The 22,104-nt window shown below is 37.7% G+C and overlaps 1 protein-coding gene across 12 annotated transcripts in view; it reads right to left on the reverse strand.

Moving 5' to 3' along the window:
* LOC123511327 (dipeptidyl peptidase 8-like) overlaps positions 1-22,104 on the reverse strand; it is a 610,443-nt gene that overhangs the window by 313,376 nt on the left and 274,963 nt on the right. For all 12 annotated transcript variants that reach the window (XR_006676755.1, XR_006676754.1, XR_006676756.1 and 9 more), the window contains one exon: positions 133-373. Coding sequence is in view for 8 of the 12 variants with exons in the window: in XM_045267115.1 (XP_045123050.1) it covers positions 133-373 (241 nt within the window). In the remaining 4 variants the exon portion in view is untranslated. The remainder of the gene's footprint in view (positions 1-132; positions 374-22,104) is intronic.

The following is a 22,104-nucleotide window of genomic DNA, read 5'->3' on the forward strand; positions in this document are numbered from 1 at the left end:
TCAATTCAAAACAGATATTTCAGAACATTTTTTATCACATCTCACACTACTGCATCATATAATCTGACTTTTATGGATAATATAAAACTTCATCTAAAAAAAGGTAAACTTCAGTGAGTAATATATACTAACATCAATCCATGTATTAGAGTGCTGAGAAATCATCAGATGAGGAGCCATGTGAGGAACTGATTGGGTTGTTGCATTGGTAGCTGTAGTAGAAGTGGTAGTAGTCATAGTAGTTGTGGAGATTGTAGTGGTACTATTGGCAGTAGAGGTGGAGGGAGATAAGTTGATCCCCATGAAAGAAGACAATGAAAGCAAAATAAGCTCCAACTTCTGTTGTCTCCTGTCCAACAACTGACACCATATCCTGTTGGAAAAGAAAAAAAGTGAGGATAATGCTGAGAGGTAAGGAATTGATGCCAAAGAAACAATAACACTATGTCATATGAAGACATTCATTCTAAATGTACAAAACAGCCAACAAGACACAAATATCATATTTTTTTCAAATGAAAGTTATAGCTCAGAATTAACTAAAGCACATATTGTAATGTTTTATAAAAAGAAAACAAATACAATGCAGGATACAAACAACCACAAACATTAAAGACAAATATTCCTGATCAATACAGTATGGATAATCAGATAATAAAATAAGATAACAAATATTTTCAATTGGGAATACATTCTAGGCTTAGAAATAGATCAGCCAGCACTGCTCTTCTACAATAGCTGTCTCCCCATGAAAATATATATTACAGTACATCCCTGTTAAGTCAGACCCAAATAAGCTGGATATCAGGTAAGTTAGACACTTTCATGAATTAACTTTTTTTTTCTTTTTTCAACCAGTGCTATCATGATAGCACTGGTAGGACTTTTTTGCTGTTTAATAAAGTGTTGTTAAGCCACTACAGTTATTTACTAGCTAAAATACCCTTGATAGCTCTTACACTGTCAGTGTCAAAATGACTCGTGTATCGTGGCATGACAGAGCGCCTACCTAAGTTTTCATTCACATAAGATGTATTTTCAGTGAGTGTGTGTGTGTATGTATTTACCTAGTTCTATTTACCTAGTTGTAGTTTTACAGGGCCTGGGCCTGCTCATGTGGCCCCATCTCCATATCTACACTTATCTAATCTTACTTTAAAAGTATGCACACTCGTTGCAGACACTACTTCTTCATTTAAACTGTTCCACGTCTCAATACATCTTTGTGGGAAACTATATTTTTTAACATCTCTCAGGCATCTTCCTTTTCTCAACTTTTTACTATGCGATCTTATGCTTCGGATGTCATATTCTTCTCTCAGGATCAGTTTCTCATTATCCACTTGGTCCATTCCGTTGATCAATTTAAAAACTTGTATCAGGTCTCCTCTCTTCCTTCTTTGTTCCAGGGTTGGTAGATCCATAGCCTTTAGTCTCTCCTCATATGTCATTCCTTCAAATTCTGGAACCATTCTTGTAGCCATTTTTTGTAGTCGCTCCAATTTCCTTATGTGTTTCTTTTTATGAGGGGTCCACACTACTCCTGCATATTCCAATCTGGGTCTTATTATAGTACTTATCAAATTTTATTCATCATTTCTTTCTCCATGTAGTGAAATGCTACTCCAATATTCCTTAGCAAATTATATGTTTTCTCAAAAAATTCTATCAATATGGCTTACTGGTTGATTGTTTTCTTCCATCGTCACTCCTAAGTCTTCTTCCTTTTTTACTTTCTCTAGTTCTACTCCATCTCCCATCTTATAGATTCCCATGGGTCGTCTTTCACTCTTTCCCATTTCCATGACATGGCTTTTGTTCACATTGAATTCCATTTCCCACTTTTGGCTCCATTCCCATATCTTATATAGGTCTTCTTGCAGTATTTCACAATCCTCTTTTTGCTTTATAACTCTGCACAGTTTCATATCATCTGCAAACAGATTTATGTAGCTGTTCACTCCTTCTGGCATGTCATTAATATAAATGAGGAAAAGTATTGGTGCCAATACTGACCCTTGTGGCACTCCGCTTTCTACTGCTCTCCACTTGTACTTCATATCTTTAACTACCGTCCTTATTTCTCTCCCCCTCAAATAATTTTCTATCCATCTCAATGTGCTGCCTTTTAAGCCACCCTTCTCCTGTAACTTCCATAGTAATCTTGCATGTGGCACTTTGTCAAACGCCTTTTTTTAAATCCAAATAAATACAGTCAACCCATCCCTCTCTCTCTTGTACTATATCAACTATTCTAGAATAGAAACTCAATAAATTAGTTACACAAGACCGTCTTTTCCTAAAACCAAATTGGCTATTTGATATTAATTTGTTGTCTTCAAGGAACTCGATCCATTGTTTCTTTATTATTCTTTCACACATCTTGCATATTACACTAGTTAGTGATACCAGTCTGTAATTTAAAGGTTCTTCCTTCCTTCCACTCTTATATATGGGAACCACCTCAGCTCTTTTCCATTCTACTGGTACTGTTCCATTTTCTATTGAGCATTTTATGATGTTGTATATAGGACTTGCTAGTTCTTCCCTACATTCTTTCAGTATTCTGCCTGAGACTTCATCTGGTCCCATTGCCTTGTCTTCATCCAGTTCCTTCATTAATTCTTTTATTTCAAGCTTGGTTACTTTAATCTCTTTCATATAGACTGTCTCTCTATTACCCTGTGGCCTTTCAAATTTAGATTCCTTAGTAAAGACCTCCTGGAATTTATTATTTAATAGTTCTGCCATACTTTTTGGGTCTTCCACCATCCCGTTCTCTCCTTTTAACCTTTCTATTGTTTCTCTTTGTCTAATTTTTCCATTTATGAATCTATAGAACAATTTTGGTTGCTCCTTACATTTTTCGACAATGTCCTTTTCAAAGTTCTTTTCCTCTTCCTTCCTCACCTTAGCATATTCATTTCTCGCTGCCTTGAAGTTTTCCTTATTTTATAAGTTGGATTTCTATTTCTCCTCCACCTTTTCCATGATCCATCTTTCTTCTCTTTTGCCCTGGCACACCTTGCATTAAACCAATCTTTCTTTCTTTCTTCTTTAGGTCTATATTTTGGGACATATTCCCTGACTCCTGTTTTATATATTTCCAAAAATAAGTTATACTTCTCTTGCATCGTCTCTGAGTTTTCCATCTCCTCCCAGTTTACATTTTTAAAATAGTTCCTGAGATTCTCAATATCAGCCTTTCTGTAATTTAATCGGTCTCCTTTGTATGAATCGTCTCTATCTTCCTTTCCTCTTCTATATCTATTTCTAATATTACATGGTCACTCTTTCCCAATGGGCACTTATATCTTATATCATCATTCATTTGTATACCCCTTGTAAAACTAGGTCCAATCTCGCTCGTCGTTTCCTCTGAATCTTGTGCATTCCTTTACTCTCTGGTCCATCATATTGTCTATCATTAGGTTCAAGAATCTTTCTCCCAGGCTTCTTCCCCATACCACTTTCATAATTTTCCCAGTCCACTTCTTTACAGTTGAAATCTCCTACTAATATAACTTTTTTCCTTTCTTTAACAATTCTCGTTAGACTCCTTATTGTGTCATCTATCATGTCTTTATATTCTTGATTGGTCCATGAATTTGTTTTTGGTGGCACATATGTTACAATGATTGTTAACTCTTTTTTATTAATATGCATCTTAACATACAATACTTCTGCTTTTCCTTCCCCACATTCCACTTTGTTTATCACTATCTCCTTCCTTAACATTATCATGACTCCTCCTCCTCCTTTACCTTCTCTGTCTCTTCTCCATACATTATACCTATTATCCAAGACTATTTTGATTTCCTCATTTAGTTTTGTTTCAGCCAGGCATACAATATCTGGATTTTCTTTCTTTATGTAATCTCTTAATTCTAATTTACTTGATAAAACCCCGTCTATGTTCGTATACATCATTTTTAGTCTCTTGCCTTTATCATTTTAGTTAAACTTGTTCCACTTTTTCTCTTCCTTCTCGTTTATATACCATTTCCTTATCCTGTCTCCTAGAATTCTCCAAAAAATGCCTTCTTCTCTTCTGACCTTTCATTATTCTTTTCCCTTACTGCTGCTGCCAGTTCATTGTATCTCTTCCTTTCTTCCTCATTTCTATTTTTCTTTATATAGATATCCTTGCAGCCTTCTGTTTTTCTAAGTTTTGTTGTTCTATATAATATTTCTTCTGTTGCTGTTTGTGATTTTAGTAATATTTTAATTGGTCTCGTTTTTCCTTCTTGATATGGTCCCACTCAGTTTATTTCTTCTACTTCATCTTCTAAGTTCTGCCTATCTTCGTCATTTAGATTCTTCAGTAAGTCTTTGACTGATTTCATTTCTTGTTTTTCTCTTTTTGGTCTATATTTTATATTTTTTTCTTTTATTCCAAATACGACTACACTTTTCTTTTTTTCTGCAATTTCTCTAACTAGATTTTCTTTTGTCTTGAGAACTCCTATCATTTTGTTTGTCATGTTTTCTTCTTTTTCTTTAAGTTGTTCTTGAATCACCTCCTAAAAATCGGCCTTATCTTTTTTATCTTGGACTCTCCATGCTTGTACTTCTTTTTTAATCACATTCTGTACTCTTTCCTCTTCCATTGTTTACCAAATCTTTCAGCTTCTCTTTTTCTTTCTCAGCTTTACCAAGTCCTTCTTCCATCTGCTTTTTGTAGTTAGCTACTTCCTTTTTTAGTTCTTCGTTTTCTGCTCTTAGCCTAGCTTCATTTTCTTCCACTTTTTTATCCTTTCTCTCAGTCTTATAAACTCCTTTTCCTGTTCTTCATTCTCTTTCATTTCCATATTCTCCTTTATCAATTCCTCTAGTTTACATTCAATATTTGACATTCTCTTTACTAGTGAAGTAGTCGTCGTATCGAAGCCTTCGAATACACATTCTCCCTCACCAACATAGTCATCATCAGCCCCTTATCTATTCTCATGTCTGCATTTTGATGGAATCTCTTTTTCCCTCATCATTCCTTGATAATTGATTTCATGACGAAAAAAAAAAAAAAAAAGAGTCCACACTACCTGCCCAGGCCACTGTAAATACTATACAACAGGTATGTAGTGAAGATCAGCTGATCATCGGAACCGCACCAGTGCGTCCGCCCTCGAACGTGTCTCTCTCTCTCTCGTGTGTGTGTGTGTGTGTGTGTGTGTGTATTTTACCTAGTTGTAGTTTTACAGGGCCTGGGCTTTATGCTTGTGTGGCCCCGTCTCTATATCTACACTTATCCAATCTTACTTCAAAAGTTTGCACACTCGTTGCAGACACTACTTCTTCATTTAAACTGTTCCACGTCTCAATACATCTTTGCGGGAAACTATATTTTTTAACATCTCTCAGACATCTTCCTTTTCTCAGCTTTTTACTATGCAATCTTGTGCTTCGAATGTCATATTCTTCTCTCAGGATCAGTTTTTCATTATCCACTTGGTCCATTCCGTTGATCAATTTATAAACTTGTGTGTGTATTCACCTAGTTGTATTCACCTAGTTGTAATTTTACAGGGCCTGGGTATCATACTCGTGTGGCCCCGTCTCCATATCTACACACATCCAACCTTCCTTTAAAACTATGCACACTCCTCGCTGACACCACCTCCTCACTCAAACTATTCCACACCTCCACACATCTTTGTGGGAAACTATATTTCTTCACATCCTTCAAGCATATTCCCTTGGCTATCTTTTTACTATTCGATCTCGTAGTTCTATTTAAATTTTCCTCTCTCAACATCATTTGCTCATTATCCACTTCATCCAGACCATTCAACAGTTTATAAATCTGTATTAAATCTCCTCTTTCTCTTCTTTGTTCCAAGGTAAGCAAATTCATTTTTTTTAATCTCTCCTCATAGGTCATTTCTGCCAATTCCGGAACCATTTTGTTGCCATTCTCTGCAATCTCTCCAACTTCCTTATATGCTTCTTTTTATAAGGGGACCAAACCACCCAGCATATTCAATCTTGGTCTAATTACCGTACTAATTAATTTCTACATCATATCTTTATCCATATAATGAAAGGCTAATCCAATATTTCTAATCAGATTATATGTTTCTCCAAACATCTTGTCAATATGAGCCTCAAACTGCCCATGGTCTTGTATTATCACTCCCAAATCCTTTTCCTTTTCCACCTTTTTCAACACTACTTCTTCACCCATCTTATATGACCCTCTTGGCCGTCTTCCACTCTTCCCCATCTCCATCACATGACTTCCTCAGATTAAATTCCATCTCCCACCTCTTGCTCCACTCCCAAATCCTATCCAGACCTGCCTGTAAAATTTCACAATCTTCTTCACTCTTCACACACCTACACAATTTTGCATCATTTGCAAACAAATTAATATAACTGTTTACTCCCTCTGGCATATCATTAATATAGACAAGGAAAAGTATTGGTGCCAGCACTGAACCTTGTGGGACTCCACCAACCAGTCCGACTTTGCATCCCTTATTACCGTTCTCATCTCCCTCCATCTCAAGTAGTTTTCCATCCACTTTAACACTTTTCCCTTCAGTCCTCCATAAATCTCTAATTTCCATAGCAGTCTCATGTGCGGTACCTTGTCAAAAGCTTTTTTTTAAATCCAAATATACACAGTCCATCCATCCCTCTCTCTCTTGTATTTTGTCAACCACTCTCGAATAAAAGCTCAGTAGATTTGTTACACATGACCTCCCTTTCCTAAAGCCAAATTGATGATCCGATAATAACTTATGATCCTCCAGGAACCGTATCCAATATTTCTTTATCACCCTCTCACAAATCTTACCGACCACACTTGTTAAAGACACAAGTCTATAGTTAAGAGGCTCTTCCTTACTGCCTCCCTTATAAATGGGCACCACTTCAGCTCTTTTCCACTCTACCGGTACTTCCCCGGTTTCTAATGAGCACCTTATAATGTCATATAATGGATCTATCAATTCTTCTCTACATTCCTTCAATAATTTGTCTGAAACTTCATCTGGTCCCATCGCTTTATCATCTTTAAATTCCTCCAACATTTTATATAACTCCTCTTTAGGTATCTTAATGTCATCCATGTGCACATTTCTTTCTATATTCTGAGGCTTTACAAACATTGTTTCTTTAGTAAATACTTGTTGAAACCTATTATTTAGCAATTCCGCAATATTTTTAGGGTCATCTACTATCCCTTGCTCTCCTTTTAACCTTTCGATGGACTCTCTCTTTTTAAGTTTACCATTTATGAACCTGTAAAACAATTTTGGATGTTCCTTACTCTTGTCTACAATATCTTTTCCAAATTTTCTTTCTTCCTCCCTCCTGTGTGTGTATTCACCTAGTTGTATTCACCTAGTTGTAATTTTACAGGGCCTGGGTATCATACTCGTGTGGCCCCGTCTCCATATCTACACATATCCAACTTTCCTTTAAAACTATGCACACTCCTTGCTGACACCACCTCCTCACTCAAACCATTCCACACCTCCACACATCTTTGTGGGAAACTATATTTTTTTCACATCCTTCAAGCATATTCCCTTGGCTATCTTTTTACTATGCGATCTTGTAGTTCTACTTAAGTTTTCCTCTCTCAACATCATTTGCTCATTATCCACTTCATCCAGTCCATTCAACAGTTTATAAACCTGTATTAAATCTCCTCTTTCTCTTCTTTGTTCCAAGGTAGGCAAATTCATTTCTTTTAATCTCTCCTCATAGGTAATTTCTGCCAATTCCGGAACCATTTTTGTTGCCATTCTCTGCAATCTTTCCAACTTCCTTATATGCTTCTTTTTATAAGGGGACTAAACCACTCCAGCATATTCCAATCTTGGTCTAATTACCATACTAACTAATTTCTTCATCATAACTTTATCCATATAATGGAAGACTAATCCAATATTTTTTTATCAAATTATACGTTTCTCCAAACATCTTATCAATATGAGCCTCAAACTGCCCATGGTCTTGTATTATCACTCCCAAATCCTTTTCCTTTTCCACCTTTTTCAACACTACTTCTTCACCCATCTTATATGACCCTCTTGGCCGTCTTCCACTCTTTCCCATCTCCATCACATGACTTTTCCTCAGATTAAATTCCATTTGCCACCTCATGCTCCACTCCCAAATCTTATCCAGGTCTGCCTGTAAAATTTCACAATCTTCTTCACTCTTCACACACCTACACAACTTCGCATCATCCGCAAACAAATTAATATAACTGTTTACTCCCTCTGGCATGTCATTTATATATACCAGGAAAAGTGGAGAGTGGGACTCCACTCTCCACCACCAACCAGTCCGACCTTGCATCCCTTATTACCGTTCTCATCTCCCTCCATCTCAAGTAGTTTTCCATCCACTTTAACACTTTTCCTTTCAGTCCTCCATAAATCTCTACTTTCCATAACAGTCTCTCGTGAGGTACCTTGTCAAAAGCTTTCTTTAAATCCAAATATACACAGTCCATCCATCCCTCTCTCTCCTGTATTTTGTCAACCACTCTTGAATAAAAGCTCAGTAGATTTGTTACACATGACCTCCCTTTCCTGAAGCCAAATTGATGATCCGATATGACTTATGATCCTCCAGGAACCGTATCCAATATTTCTTTATCACCCTCTCACAAATCTTACCGACCACACTTGTTAGAGACACAGGTCAATAGTTAAGAGGCTCTTCCTTACTGCCTCCCTTATAAATGGGCACCACTTCAGCTCTCTTCCACTCTACTGGTACTTCCCCTGTTTCTAATGAACACCTTATAATATCATATAATGGATCAATCAATTCTTCTCTACACTCCTTCAATAATTTTCCTGAAACTTCATCTGGTCCCATCGCTTTATCATCTTTAAGTTCCTCCAACATTTTATATAACTCCTTTTAGGTATCTTAATGTCCTCCATGTGCACATTTCCTTGTACATTCTGTGGCTTTACAAACATTGTTTTTCAGTAAATACTTGCTGAAACCTATTATTTAGCAATTCCGCTATATTCTTAGGGTCATCTACTATCCCTTGCTCTCCTTTTAATCTTTCAATGGACTCTCTCTTTTTAAGTTTACCATTTATGAACCTGTAAAACAATTTTGGATGTTCCTTACTCTTGTCTACAATATCTTTTCAAATTTTCTTTCTTCCTCACTCCTTACCCTCACATACTCATTTCTCGTCACTCTATAATTCTCCTTATTTAGTATATTCCTGCTCTTTTTCCATCTTTTCCAAGCCACATCTCTCTTTTCCTTAGCCTTAACACAAGTTGCATTAAACCAATCCTTTCTTCCTTCCTCTCTTGGTTTATACTTTGGTACAAATTTCATAACTCCTTCTTTATAATATTTCATAAAAATCTCATATTTCTTTTGCACTTCTCTGATTTGTAACATCTCCTCCCAATCTAATTTTCTGAAATAATTTTCAAACTTTCTGTGTCCATCTTTCTATAATTCAATCTACCACTCTTGTATGTCTCGTCCTTCCTTTGCTGTGTTGTTGCTATCTGCATTTCCATAACCACATGATCACTCTTTCCCAAAGGACACTTGTATTGTATATCTCCACATAGGTACACTTCTCTTGTTAACACCAAATCCAGTCTAGCCGGTTCATCATCTCCTCTATATCTAGTATTTTCCTTCACCCTCTGTTCCATCATATTTTCCATCATTAGATTAAAAATCTCTCCCCATGCTTCTTCTCCAACACCACTTACTAGATTTTCCCAATCCACCTCCTTACAATTAAAATCTCCTACTAGTATCACCTTTCTTTTCCAGATAATACACTTTCCAAACTCTGTAATGTGTGTGTGTGTGTGTGTGTGTGTGTGTGTCTCTTACCGTTTTCACCTAATTGTATTTACCTAATTGTAACATACGGAAAAGAGCTATGCTCGTGTTGTCCCGTCTCCATATCTATTAATGTCCAGCTTTTCTTAAAATCATGAATATTCCTTGCGTTGACCACTTCCACGTCTAAACTATTCCATGCTTCCACCCTTCTATGAGGAAGCTATATTTTTCACATCTCTCCTATAAGTGGCCATTTTAGTTTTTCCCATGCCCTCTCGACATTCTTTCATTCCACATACACAGATCTTCCCTATCCATTTTTCCATGCCAATCATCACTCTGTATATTGCTATCAGGTCTCCCCTTTCTCTTCTGTTTTCCAGGGTCGGAAGTTGCATTCTTTTCAGTCTGTCTTCATAAGTCAAATCTCTTAAGTCAGGCACCATTTTTGTTGCAGCCCTCTGTACTTTCTCTAGTTTCCTTATGTGTTTCTTTAAGTTCGGAGCCCACTGTATTGTTGCATATTCAAGCCTCGGTCTTATCATTGCAGTAATTATTTTCTTCATCATTTCTTCATCTAAATATCTGACGCCACTCTTATGTTCCTCAATAAGTTCAATACTTCTCCAATTATTTTGTTTATATGTCTCTCTGGCGATAGGTCATTGGTAATTGTCACCCCAAGGTCTTTTCTTCATGACTGGTTTTATGTCTTCATTTCCTATCTTGTACATACTCCTGATTCTTCTTTCACTCTTGCCAAACTCTATTTTCTTGCATTTTGTCGTGTTGAACTCCATTTGCCATGTACAGCTCCATTTCCATATTCTGTCCAAGTCTTCCTGGAGTAGTTCGCAATCTTTGTCACATCTCACTTTTCTTAACAATTTTGCATCGTCTGCAAATAGGCTCACATAACTGGACACCCCATCCACCATGTCATTTATGTAGACCGCGAACATTACTGGTGCCAACACTGATCCCTGTGGAACTCCACTCTCCACCAAGCCCCATTCTGATGGTCTGTCCTTAATTATTGTTCTCATTTCTCTTCCTACCAAAAGTCTTCCATCCATTTTAGTAAACTGCCATGCACTCCTCCTACCATTTCAAGTTTCCAGATCAGTCTCCGGTGTGGTACCTTATCAAAGGCCTTTTTTAAATCCAGATATATTCCATCAGCCCAACCATCTCTTTCCTGTATTACATCTATCACCCTCGAATAGTAACATATCAGGTTTGTCGTGCATGAACGCCCTTTTCTAAAACCAAATTGACACTCACAAAGTATGTCATTTTCTCCAAGAAGTCTGTCCATCTATTCTTCACCACCCTCTCACACATCTTAGCTACCACACTTGTAAGTGACACTGGTCTATAGTTCAATGGGTCTCTCTTGTTACCTGATTTATAGATTGGGACAATGTTAGCTCTTTTCCAGTCTTGGGGCACTACACCTTCCCTTAATGAGGCATCAATTACTTCACAAACTTTTTCTGCCAGTTGCTCCTGCATTCTCTTAAAATCCATCCTGATACCCCATCAGGTCCCACAGCTTTTCTCACTTCTAAACTCCCCATCATATTCTTGATCTCCTCCACAGTTACTTGAAACTCCTTCATAATCCCTTTCTGTTCCATTACCAGTGGTTTGTCAAAAGCAGTCTCCTTTGTGAATACCTTCCGAAAGCATCCATTCATAGCCTCTGCCATTTCCTGGGATCTTCACTGCATACTCCATTTACTTCTAAACTTTCAATACTTTCTCTATTTTTGATGTTGTTGTTCACATGTCTGTAAAAAGCCTTGGTTGGTCTTTACATTTATCAATTATATCCTTTTCTTGTTTCTTTCTTTCTTCTCTTCTAATCAACACATATTCATTTCTTGCTCTTTTGTAACTTTCCACTGCTTAATCCGTCTTTTCCTTCTCCACCTCTTCCATGCATCCTCTTTTCTTGTTCTAGCCTTTTCACATCTATCGTTAAACCAGTCCTGCTTTCCAACTTCTCTATGTTGTCTTATTGGTACAAATTTTTCTCACCTTCTTTGTATATTTTTATAAATTCCTTCCACTTTTCATTTGCTCCTTAGCACTCTTGAATTTCATCAATTTGTCTCTTGAAAGAATTTCTTTAGGTTTCCAAAATCTGTCTTGGCATAATTCCATCTTCCCACTTTATATTCTTCATTTCTTCTAGATTTCTCTTCATCTATCACCTTGAACTCCAAAACTGCATGATCACTCTTTGCTAAAGGGCACTCCACCCTCATCTCCTCAATGACCATTGGCTCTGTACTAAAGACCAAGTCCAGTCTTGACGATGCTCCCTCTCCTCCAAACCTAGTATCTTCTTTGACCCACTGAGTTAACACATTTTCCATTGCCAGTGTCAATAGTGTATTTCCCCATGTTGTCTCTGATCCTTCCATTGACCAGTCCTCCCAACACACCTCTTTACAATTAAAATCTCCCATCATTATAGTTCGTTCACAGCCACCCAACATTTCTTCCAGACATGTTCCTGTATCACTTATCATTTCTTCATATTCCTGTACTGACCATGCATTTGTCTTAGGTGGTACGTACACCACTATGTAGTGCCTCTTTTTCCTTCATTAGTTTCTGCTCTGATCTTTAGCACTTCTGCCTTTCCCATACCTTCTTTCACTTGATCCACCTTTATATCTTTTTAACCAGCAACATCACTCCTCCTCCCATCTTACCTACTCTATTTCTTTTCCAAACATTATATTTCCTTCTCCAACCATCATCAGGTCTTCTCCCTCTCTCAGTTTTGTTTCAGTAAGACCCACAATATCTGGGTTCTTGTCCCTCAAGTAATCGTTGAGTTCTAAAATCCCGATATCACTCCATTTATGTTGGAATACATTACATTCGCTCATCGTAAGTTTCTTTAGTCCTTTCTTGCTGTACTTTTCTGGGTTATGAACCACTTCCTCAGTCTCATATCCAAGATTCTCCAGAAAAACTCTTTCTTCTCCTCTTCTGTCCTCTCTTCATTTTTTCAAAGCCTCCTTTCTCAACTCATTTAACATTTCTCTTTCCTTTTCACCGAGATCTCTTCTCAACCAAATCTTCCTTGTTGTTTCCTGCTGGGCTAGCCTCCATGACTTCTCCACCAATTCATCTACATCCTTTTGTGACTTAAGTTTGATTCTTATTGGCCTCATACCTTCTCTTGTGAACTTTCCAATTCTATGGAAGTCCTCTATTTCTTGTACTAGGTCTTTTCCTCCTCCTGCACCACATTAATGATATTATTTATCACCTTTTTATGTTTTCTCTCTCTCCATTTTACTCGGTGTCTTATCCTCCTCCACACCAAATATCACCACACATCTCTTTTTGTCTACAGTTTCCCTCACCAATGTCTCATTTGACTTAATAACCTTCACCACTTTCTCAGCAATCTTCTCTTCTATGATCTGTTGATCTATAATTTCAGCAAGGCCCAAAGTTTTCTCCCCAGACTCTTTGATTTCCTTTTCCAGACTTGCAACTTTGTAATTTACCTCCTTTCTTTCCACTTCCTGACTTTTTCCATTCAGCCTGCTTCTCCATCACTTTTCCTAGAGATTCTCCACATTTTCGCAATTCACTTTAATTAACTTAACTTCCTCTTTCAGTACTTCATTTTCCTTCTTCATATCGGCACACTCTTTCATTACATTGTCATAACTCGTTTCCAGGCCCCATACTTTTCAAACAGTTTTCAATTTTACCTTCCAACTCCAGAATTTTCTTCACATAAACGCTCTTCTCCATTATTCCTTGAAATCCTGTGAAGTCTGATTCATCTTTCGAGTTCACGGCCGCCATGTTGCGCAGATGTAAACAAACCAGCTGATGGCTCAAACGCAGGCTACAGTTTATATTCACCTTCCCTGGACATTATTTTGCTAATCAACAGTTAACATGACTATATGGAGACGGGACAAACATTACCAGCTCCTTTCCCACCTTGGTTACTCTTAGGCAATGGTAACTGTAGAATTAGAGATGATTGCTCTGGAGCTCAGCGACCACATCCGCCATCGTGTGTGTGTGTGTGTGTGTGTGTGTGTGTGTATTTACCTAATTGTATTTACCTAATTGTAACATACGGGAAAAGAGCTATGCTCGTGTTGTCCCGTCTCCATATCTATTAATGTCCAGCTTTTCTTAAAATCATGAATATTCCTTGCGTTGACCACTTCCACGTCTAAACTATTCCATGCTTCCACCCTTCTATGAGGAAGCTATATTTTTCACATCTCTCCTATAAGTGGCCATTTTAGTTTTTCCCATGCCCTCTCGACATTCTTTCATTCCACATACACAGATCTTCCCTATCCATTTTTCCATGCCAATCATCACTCTGTATATTGCTATCAGGTCTCCCCTTTCTCTTCTGTTTTCCAGGGTTGGAAGTTGCATTCTTTTCAGTCTGTCTTCATAAGTCAAATCTCTTAAGTCAGGCACCATTTTGTTGCAGCCCTCTGTACTTTCTCTAGTTTCCTTATGTGTTTCTTTAAGTTCGGAGCCCACTGTATTGTTGCATATTCAAGCCTCGGTCTTATCATTGCAGTAATTATTTTCTTCATCATTTCTTCATCTAAATATCTGAACGCCACTCTTATGTTCCTCAATAAGTTCAATACTTCTCCAATTATTTTGTTTATATGTCTCTCTGGCGATAGGTCATTGGTAATTGTCACCCCAAGGTCTTTTCTTCATGACTGGTTTTATGTCTTCATTTCCTATCTTGTACATACTCCTGATTCTTCTTTCACTCTTGCCAAACTCTATTTTCTTGCATTTTGTCGTGTTGAACTCCATTTGCCATGTACAGCTCCATTTCCATATTCTGTCCAAGTCTTCCTGGAGTAGTTCGCAATCTTTGTCACATCTCACTTTTCTTAACAATTTTGCATCGTCTGCAAATAGGCTCACATAACTGGACACCCCATCCACCATGTCATTTATGTAGACCGCGAACATTACTGGTGCCAACACTGATCCCTGTGGAACTCCACTCTCCACCAATCCCCATTCTGATGGTCTGTCCTTAATTATTGTTCTCATTTCTCTTCCTACCAAAAGTCTTCCATCCATTTTAGTAAACTGCCATGCACTCCTCCTACCATTTCAAGTTTCCAGATCAGTCTCTGGTGTGGTACCTTATCAAAGGCCTTTTTAAATCCAGATATATTCCATCAGCCCAACCATCTCTTTCCTGTATTACATCTATCACCCTCGAATAGTAACATATCAGGTTTGTCGTGCATGAACGCCCTTTTCTAAAACCAAATTGACACTCACAAAGTATGTCATTTTCTCCAAGAAGTCTGTCCATCTATTCTTCACCACCCTCTCACACATCTTAGCTACCACACTTGTAAGTGACACTGGTCTATAGTTCAATGGGTCTCTCTTGTTACCTGATTTATAGATTGGGACAATGTTAGCTCTTTTCCAGTCTTGGGGCACTACACCTTCCCTTAATGAGGCATCAATTACTTCACAAACTTTTTCTGCCAGTTGCTCCTGCATTCTCTTAAAATCCATCCTGATACCCCATCAGGTCCCACAGCTTTTCTCACTTCTAAACTCCCCATCATGTTCTTGATCTCCTCCACAGTTACTTGAAACTCCTTCATAATCCCTTTCTGTTCCATTACCAGTGGTTTGTCAAAAGCAGTCTCCTTTGTGAATACCTTCCAAAGCATCCATTCATAGCCTCTGCCATTTCCTGGGATCTTCACTGCATACTCCATTTACTTCTAAACTTTCAATACTTTCTCTATTTTTGATGTTGTTGTTCACATGTCTGTAAAAAGCCTTGGTTGGTCTTTACATTTATCAATTATATCCTTTTCTTGTTTCTTTCTTTCTTCTCTTCTAATCAACACATATTCATTTCTTGCTCTTTTGTAACTTTCCACTGCTTAATCCGTCTTTTCCTTCTCCACCTCTTCCATGCATCCTCTTTTCTTGTTCTAGCCTTTTCACATCTATCGTTAAACCAGTCCTGCTTTCCAACTTCTCTATGTTGTCTTATTGGTACAAATTTTTCTCACCTTCTTTGTATATTTTATAAATTCCTTCCACTTTTCATTTGCTCCTTAGCACTCTTGAATTTCATCAATTTGTCTCTTGAAAGAATTTCTTTAGGTTTCCAAAATCTGTCTTGGCATAATTCCATCTTCCCACTTTATATTCTTCATTTCTTCTAGATTTCTCTTCATCTATCACCTTGAACTCCAAAACTGCATGATCACTCTTTGCTAAAGGGCACTCCACCCTCATCTCCTCAATGACCATTGGCTCTGTACTAAAGACCAAGTCCAGTCTTGACGATGCTCCCTCTCCTCCAAACCTAGTATCTTCTTTGACCCACTGAGTTAACACATTTTCCATTGCCAGTGTCAATAGTGTATTTCCCCATGTTGTCTCTGATCCTTCCATTGACCAGTCCTCCCAACACACCTCTTTACAATTAAAATCTCCCATCATTATAGTTCGTTCACAGCCACCCAACATTTCTTCCAGACATGTTCCTGTATCACTTATCATTTCTTCATATTCCTGTACTGACCATGCATTTGTCTTAGGTGGTACGTACACCACTATGTAGTGCCTCTTTTTCCTTCATTAGTTTCTGCTCTGATCTTTAGCACTTCTGCCTTTCCCATACCTTCTTTCACTTGATCCACCTTTATATCTTTTTAACCAGCAACATCACTCCTCCTCCCATCTTACCTACTCTATTTCTTTTCCAAACATTATATTTCCTTCTCCAACCATCATCAGGTCTTCTCCCTCTCTCAGTTTTGTTTCAGTAAGACCCACAATATCTGGGTTCTTGTCCCTCAAGTAATCGTTGAGTTCTAAAATCCCGATATCACTCCATTTATGTTGGAATACATTACATTCGCTCATATGTAAGTTTCTTTAGTCCTTTCTTGCTGTACTTTTCTGGGTTATGAACCACTTCCTCAGTCTCATATCCAAGATTCTCCAGAAAAACTCTTTCTTCTCCTCTTCTGTCCTCTCTTCATTTTTTCAAAGCCTCCTTTCTCAACTCATTTAACATTTCTCTTTCCTTTTCACGAGATCTCTTCTCAACCAAATCTTCCTTGTTGTTTCCTGCTGGGCTAGCCTCCATGACTTCTCCACCAATTCATCTACATCCTTTTGTGACTTAAGTTTGATTCTTATTGGCCTCATACCTTCTCTTGTGAACTTTCCAATTCTATGGAAGTCCTCTATTTCTTGTACTAGGTCTTTTCCTCCTCCTGCACCACATTAATGATATTATTTATCACCTTTTTATGTTTTCTCTCTCTCCATTTTACTCGGTGTCTTATCCTCCTCCACACCAAATATCACCACACATCTCTTTTTGTCTACAGTTTCCCTCACCAATGTCTCATTTGATTTAATAACCTTCACCACTTTCTCAGCAATCTTCTCTTCTATGATCTGTTGATCTATAATTTCAGCAAGGCCCAAAGTTTTCTCCCCAGACTCTTTGATTTCCTTTTCCAGACTTGCAACTTTGTAATTTACCTCCTTTCTTTCCACTTCCTGACTTTTTCCATTCAGCCTGCTTCTCCATCACTTTTCCTAGAGATTCTCCACATTTTTCGCAATTCACTTTAATTAGCTTAACTTCCTCTTTCAGTGCTTCATTTTCCTTCTTCATATCGGCACAGTCTTTCTTTACATTGTCATAACTGTGTGTGTGCGTGTGTGTGTTTACCTAGTTGTAGTTTTACAGGGCCTCTTTATGCTCTTCACCCGTCTCCTTATCTACACTTATTCAATCTTACTTTAAAAGTGTGCACACTCGTTGCAGACACTACTTCTTCATCTAAACTGTTCACGTCTCAATACATCTCTGGAAACTATATTTTTAATATCTCTCAGACATCTTCCTTTTCTCAGCTTTTTACTATGCGATCTTGTGCTTCGGATGTCATATTCTTCTCTCAGGATCAGTTTCTCATTATCTACTTGGTTGCATATTCCAATCTGGGTCTTATTATAGTACTTATCAATTTCTTCATCATTTCTTTGTCCTTGTAGTGAAATGCTACTCCAATATTCCTTAGCAAATTATATGTTTCTCTAAAAATTCTATCAATATGGCTTACTGGTTGATTGTTTTCTTCAATCGTCACTCCTAAGTCCTTTTCCTGTTTGACTTTCTCCAGTTCTACTCCATCTCCCATCTTATAGATTCCCACAGGTCGTTTTTCACTCTTTCCCATTTCCATGACATGCCCATGACATGGCTTTTGTTCACATTGAATTCCATTTCTGCTATACTTTTTGGGTCTTCCACCATCCCGTTCTCTCCTTTTAACCTTTTTATTACTTCTTTTTGCCTAATTTTTTCATTTATGAATCTATAGAACAATTTTGGTTGCTCCTTACATTTTTCGACAATGTCTTTTCCGAAGTTCATTTCCTCTTCCTTCCTCACCTTAACATATTCATTTCTTGTTGCTTTGAAGTTTTCCTTATTTGCTGGATTCCTATTTCTCCTCCAACTTTTCCATGCTCCATCTCTTTTGTTCTTTGCCTTGGAACACCTTGCATTAAACCAATCTTTCTTTCCTTCTTCTTTAGGTCTATATTTTGGGACATATTCCCTGACTCCTGTTTTGTATATTTCCAAAAATAAGATATATTTGTCTTGCACTGTCTCTGAGTTTTCCATCTCCTCCCAGTCTACATTTTTAAAATAGTTCATGATATTCTCAATATCAGCCTTTCTGTAATTTAATCGGTCTCCTTTATATGAATCGTCTCTATCTTCCTTTCCCTCTTCTATATCTATTTCTAATATTGCATGGTCACTCTTTCCCAATGGGCACTTATATCTTATATCATCATTCATTTGTATAACCCTTGTAAAAACTAGGTCCAATCTCTTCGTCATTTTCTCTGAATCTTGTGCATTCCTTTACTCTCTGGTCCATCATATTGTCTATCATTAGGTTCAAGAATCTTTCTTCCCAGGCTTCTTCCCCCATACCACTTTCATAATTTTCCCAGTCCACTTCTTTACAGTTGAAATCTCCTACTAATATTACTTTTCTTCTTTCTTTAACGATTCTCATTAGACTCCTTATTGTGTCATTTATCATGTCTTTATATTCTTGATTGGTCCATGAATTTGTTTTTGGTGGCAAATATGTTACAATGATTGTTAACTCTTTTTTATTAATATGCATCTTAACATACAATACTTCTGCTTTTCCTTCCCCACATTCCACTTTGTTTATCACTATCTCCTTCCTTAACATTATCATGACTCCTCCTTCTCCTTTACCTTCTCTGTCTCTTCTCCATACATTATACCTATTATCCAAGACTATTTTGATTTCCTCATTTAGTTTCGTTTCAGCCAGGCATACAATATCTGTGTGTGTGTGTGTGTGTGTGTGTGTATGTATGTATTTACCTAATTGTATTTACCTAATTGTAACATACGGGAAAAGAGCTATGCTCGTGTTGTCCCGTCTCCATATCTATTAATGTCCAGCTTTTTCTTAAAATCATGAATATTCCTTGCGTTGACCACTTCCACGTCTAAACTATTCCATGCTTCCACCCTTCTATGAGGAAGCTATATTTTTCACATCTCTCCTATAAGTGGCCATTTTAGTTTTTCCCATGCCCTCTCGACATTCTTCCATTCCACATACACAGATCTTCCCTATCCATTTTTCCATGCCAATCATCACTCTGTATATTGCTATCAGGTCTCCCCTTTCTCTTCTGTTTTCCAGGGTTGGAAGTTGCATTCTTTTCAGTCTGTCTTCATAAGTCAAATCTCTTAAGTCAGGCACCATTTTCGTTGCAGCCCTCTGTACTTTCTCTAGTTTCCTTATGTGTTTCTTTAAGTTCGGAGCCCACTGTATTGTTGCATATTCAAGCCTCGGTCTTATCATTGCAGTAATTATTTTCTTCATCATTTCTTCATCTAGATATCTGACGCCACTCTTATGTTCCTCAATAAGTTCAATACTTCTCCAATTATTTTGTTTATATGTCTCTCTGGCGATAGGTCATTGGTAATTGTCACCCCAAGGTCTTTTCTTCATGACTGGTTTTATGTCTTCATTTCCTATCTTGTACATACTCCTGATTCTTCTTTCACTCTTGCCAAACTCTATTTTCTTGCATTTTGTCGTGTTGAACTCCATTTGCCATGTACAGCTCCATTTCCATATTCTGTCCAAGTCTTCCTGGAGTAGTTCGCAATCTTTGTCACATCTCACTTTTCTTAACAATTTTGCATCGTCTGCAAATAGGCTCACATAACTGGACACCCCATCCACCATGTCATTTATGTAGACTGAACATTACTGGTGCCAACACTGATCCCTGTGGAACTCCACTCTCCACCAATCCCCATTCTGATGGTCTGTCCTTAATTATTGTTCTCATTTCTCTTCCTACCAAAAGTCTTCCATCCATTTTAGTAAACTGCCATGCACTCCTCCTACCATTTCAAGTTTCCAGATCAGTCTCTGGTGTGGTACCTTATCAAAGGCCTTTTAAATCCAGATATATTCCATCAGCCCAACCATCTCTTTCCTGTATTACATCTATCACCCTCGAATAGTAACATATCAGGTTTGTCGTGCATGAACGCCCTTTCTAAAACCAAATTGACACTCACAAAGTATGTCATTTTCTCCAAGAAGTCTGTCCATCTAGTCTTCACCACCCTCTCACACATCTTAGCTACCACACTTGTAAGTGACACTGGTCTATAGTTCAATGGGTCTCTCTTGTTACCTGATTTATAGATTGGGACAATGTTAGCTCTTTTCCAGTCTTGGGGCACTACACCTTCCCTTAATGAGGCATCAATTACTTCACAAACTTTTTCTGCCAATTGCTCCTGCATTCTCTTAAAATCCATCCTGATACCCCATCAGGTCCCACAGCTTTTCTCACTTCTAAACTCCCCATCATGTTCTTGATCTCCTCCACCATTACTTGAAACTCCTTCATAATCCCTTTCTGTTCCATTACCAGTGGTTTGTCAAAAGCAGTCTCCTTTGTGAATACCTTCCGAAAGCATCCATTCATAGCCTCTGCCATTTCCCTGGGATCTTCACTGCATACTCCATTTACTTCTAAACTTTCAATACTTTCTCTATTTTTGATGTTGTTGTTCACATGTCTGTAAAAAAGCCTTGGTTGGTCTTTACATTTATCAATTATATCCTTTTCTTGTTTCTTTCTTTCTTCTCTTCTAATCAACACATATTCATTTCTTGCTCTTTTGTAACTTTCCCACTGCTTAATCCGTCTTTTCCTTCTCCACCTCTTCCATGCATCCTCTTTTCTTGTTCTAGCCTTTTCACATCTATCGTTAAACCAGTCCTGCTTTCCAACTTCTCTATGTTGTCTTATTGGTACAAATTTTTCTCACCTTCTTTGTATATTTTATAAATTCCTTCCACTTTTCATTTGCTCCCTTAGCACTCTTGAATTTCATCCAATTTGTCTCTTGAAAGAATTTCTTTAGGTTTCCAAAATCTGTCTTGGCATAATTCCATCTTCCCACTTTATATTCTTCATTTCTTCTAGATTTCTCTTCGTCTATCACCTTGAACTCCAAAACTGCATGATCACTCTTTGCTAAAGGGCACTCCACCCTCATCTCCTCAATGACCATTGGCTCTGTACTAAAGACCAAGTCCAGTCTTGACGATGCTCCTCTCCTCCAAACCTAGTATCTTCTTTGACCCACTGAGTTAACACATTTTCCATTGCCAGTGTCAATAGTGTATTTCCCATGTTGTCTCTGATCCTTCCATTGACCAGTCCTCCCAACACACCTCTTTACAATTAAAATCTCCCATCATTATAGTTCGTTCACAGCCACCCAACATTTCTTCCAGACATGTTCCTGTATCACTTATCATTTCTTCATATTCCTGTACTGACCATGCATTTGTCTTAGGTGGTACGTACACCACTATGTAGTGCCTCTTTTTCCTTCATTAGTTTCTGCTCTGATCTTTAGCACTTCTGCCTTTCCCATACCTTTTTCACTTGATCCACCTTTATATCTTTTTAACCAGCAACATCACTCCTCCTCCCATCTTACCTACTCTATTTCTTTTCCAAACGTTATATTTCCCTTCTCCAACCTTCATCAGGTCTTCTCCTCTCTCAGTTTTGTTTCAGTAAGACCCACAATATCTGGGTTCTTGTCCCTCAAGTAATCGTTGAGTTCTAAAATCCCGATATCACTCCATTTATGTTGGA

The sequence above is a fragment of the Portunus trituberculatus genome, chromosome 31 (assembly GCF_017591435.1).
Source record: "Portunus trituberculatus isolate SZX2019 chromosome 31, ASM1759143v1, whole genome shotgun sequence".
Taxonomy (NCBI): Eukaryota; Metazoa; Arthropoda; class Malacostraca; order Decapoda; family Portunidae; genus Portunus; species Portunus trituberculatus.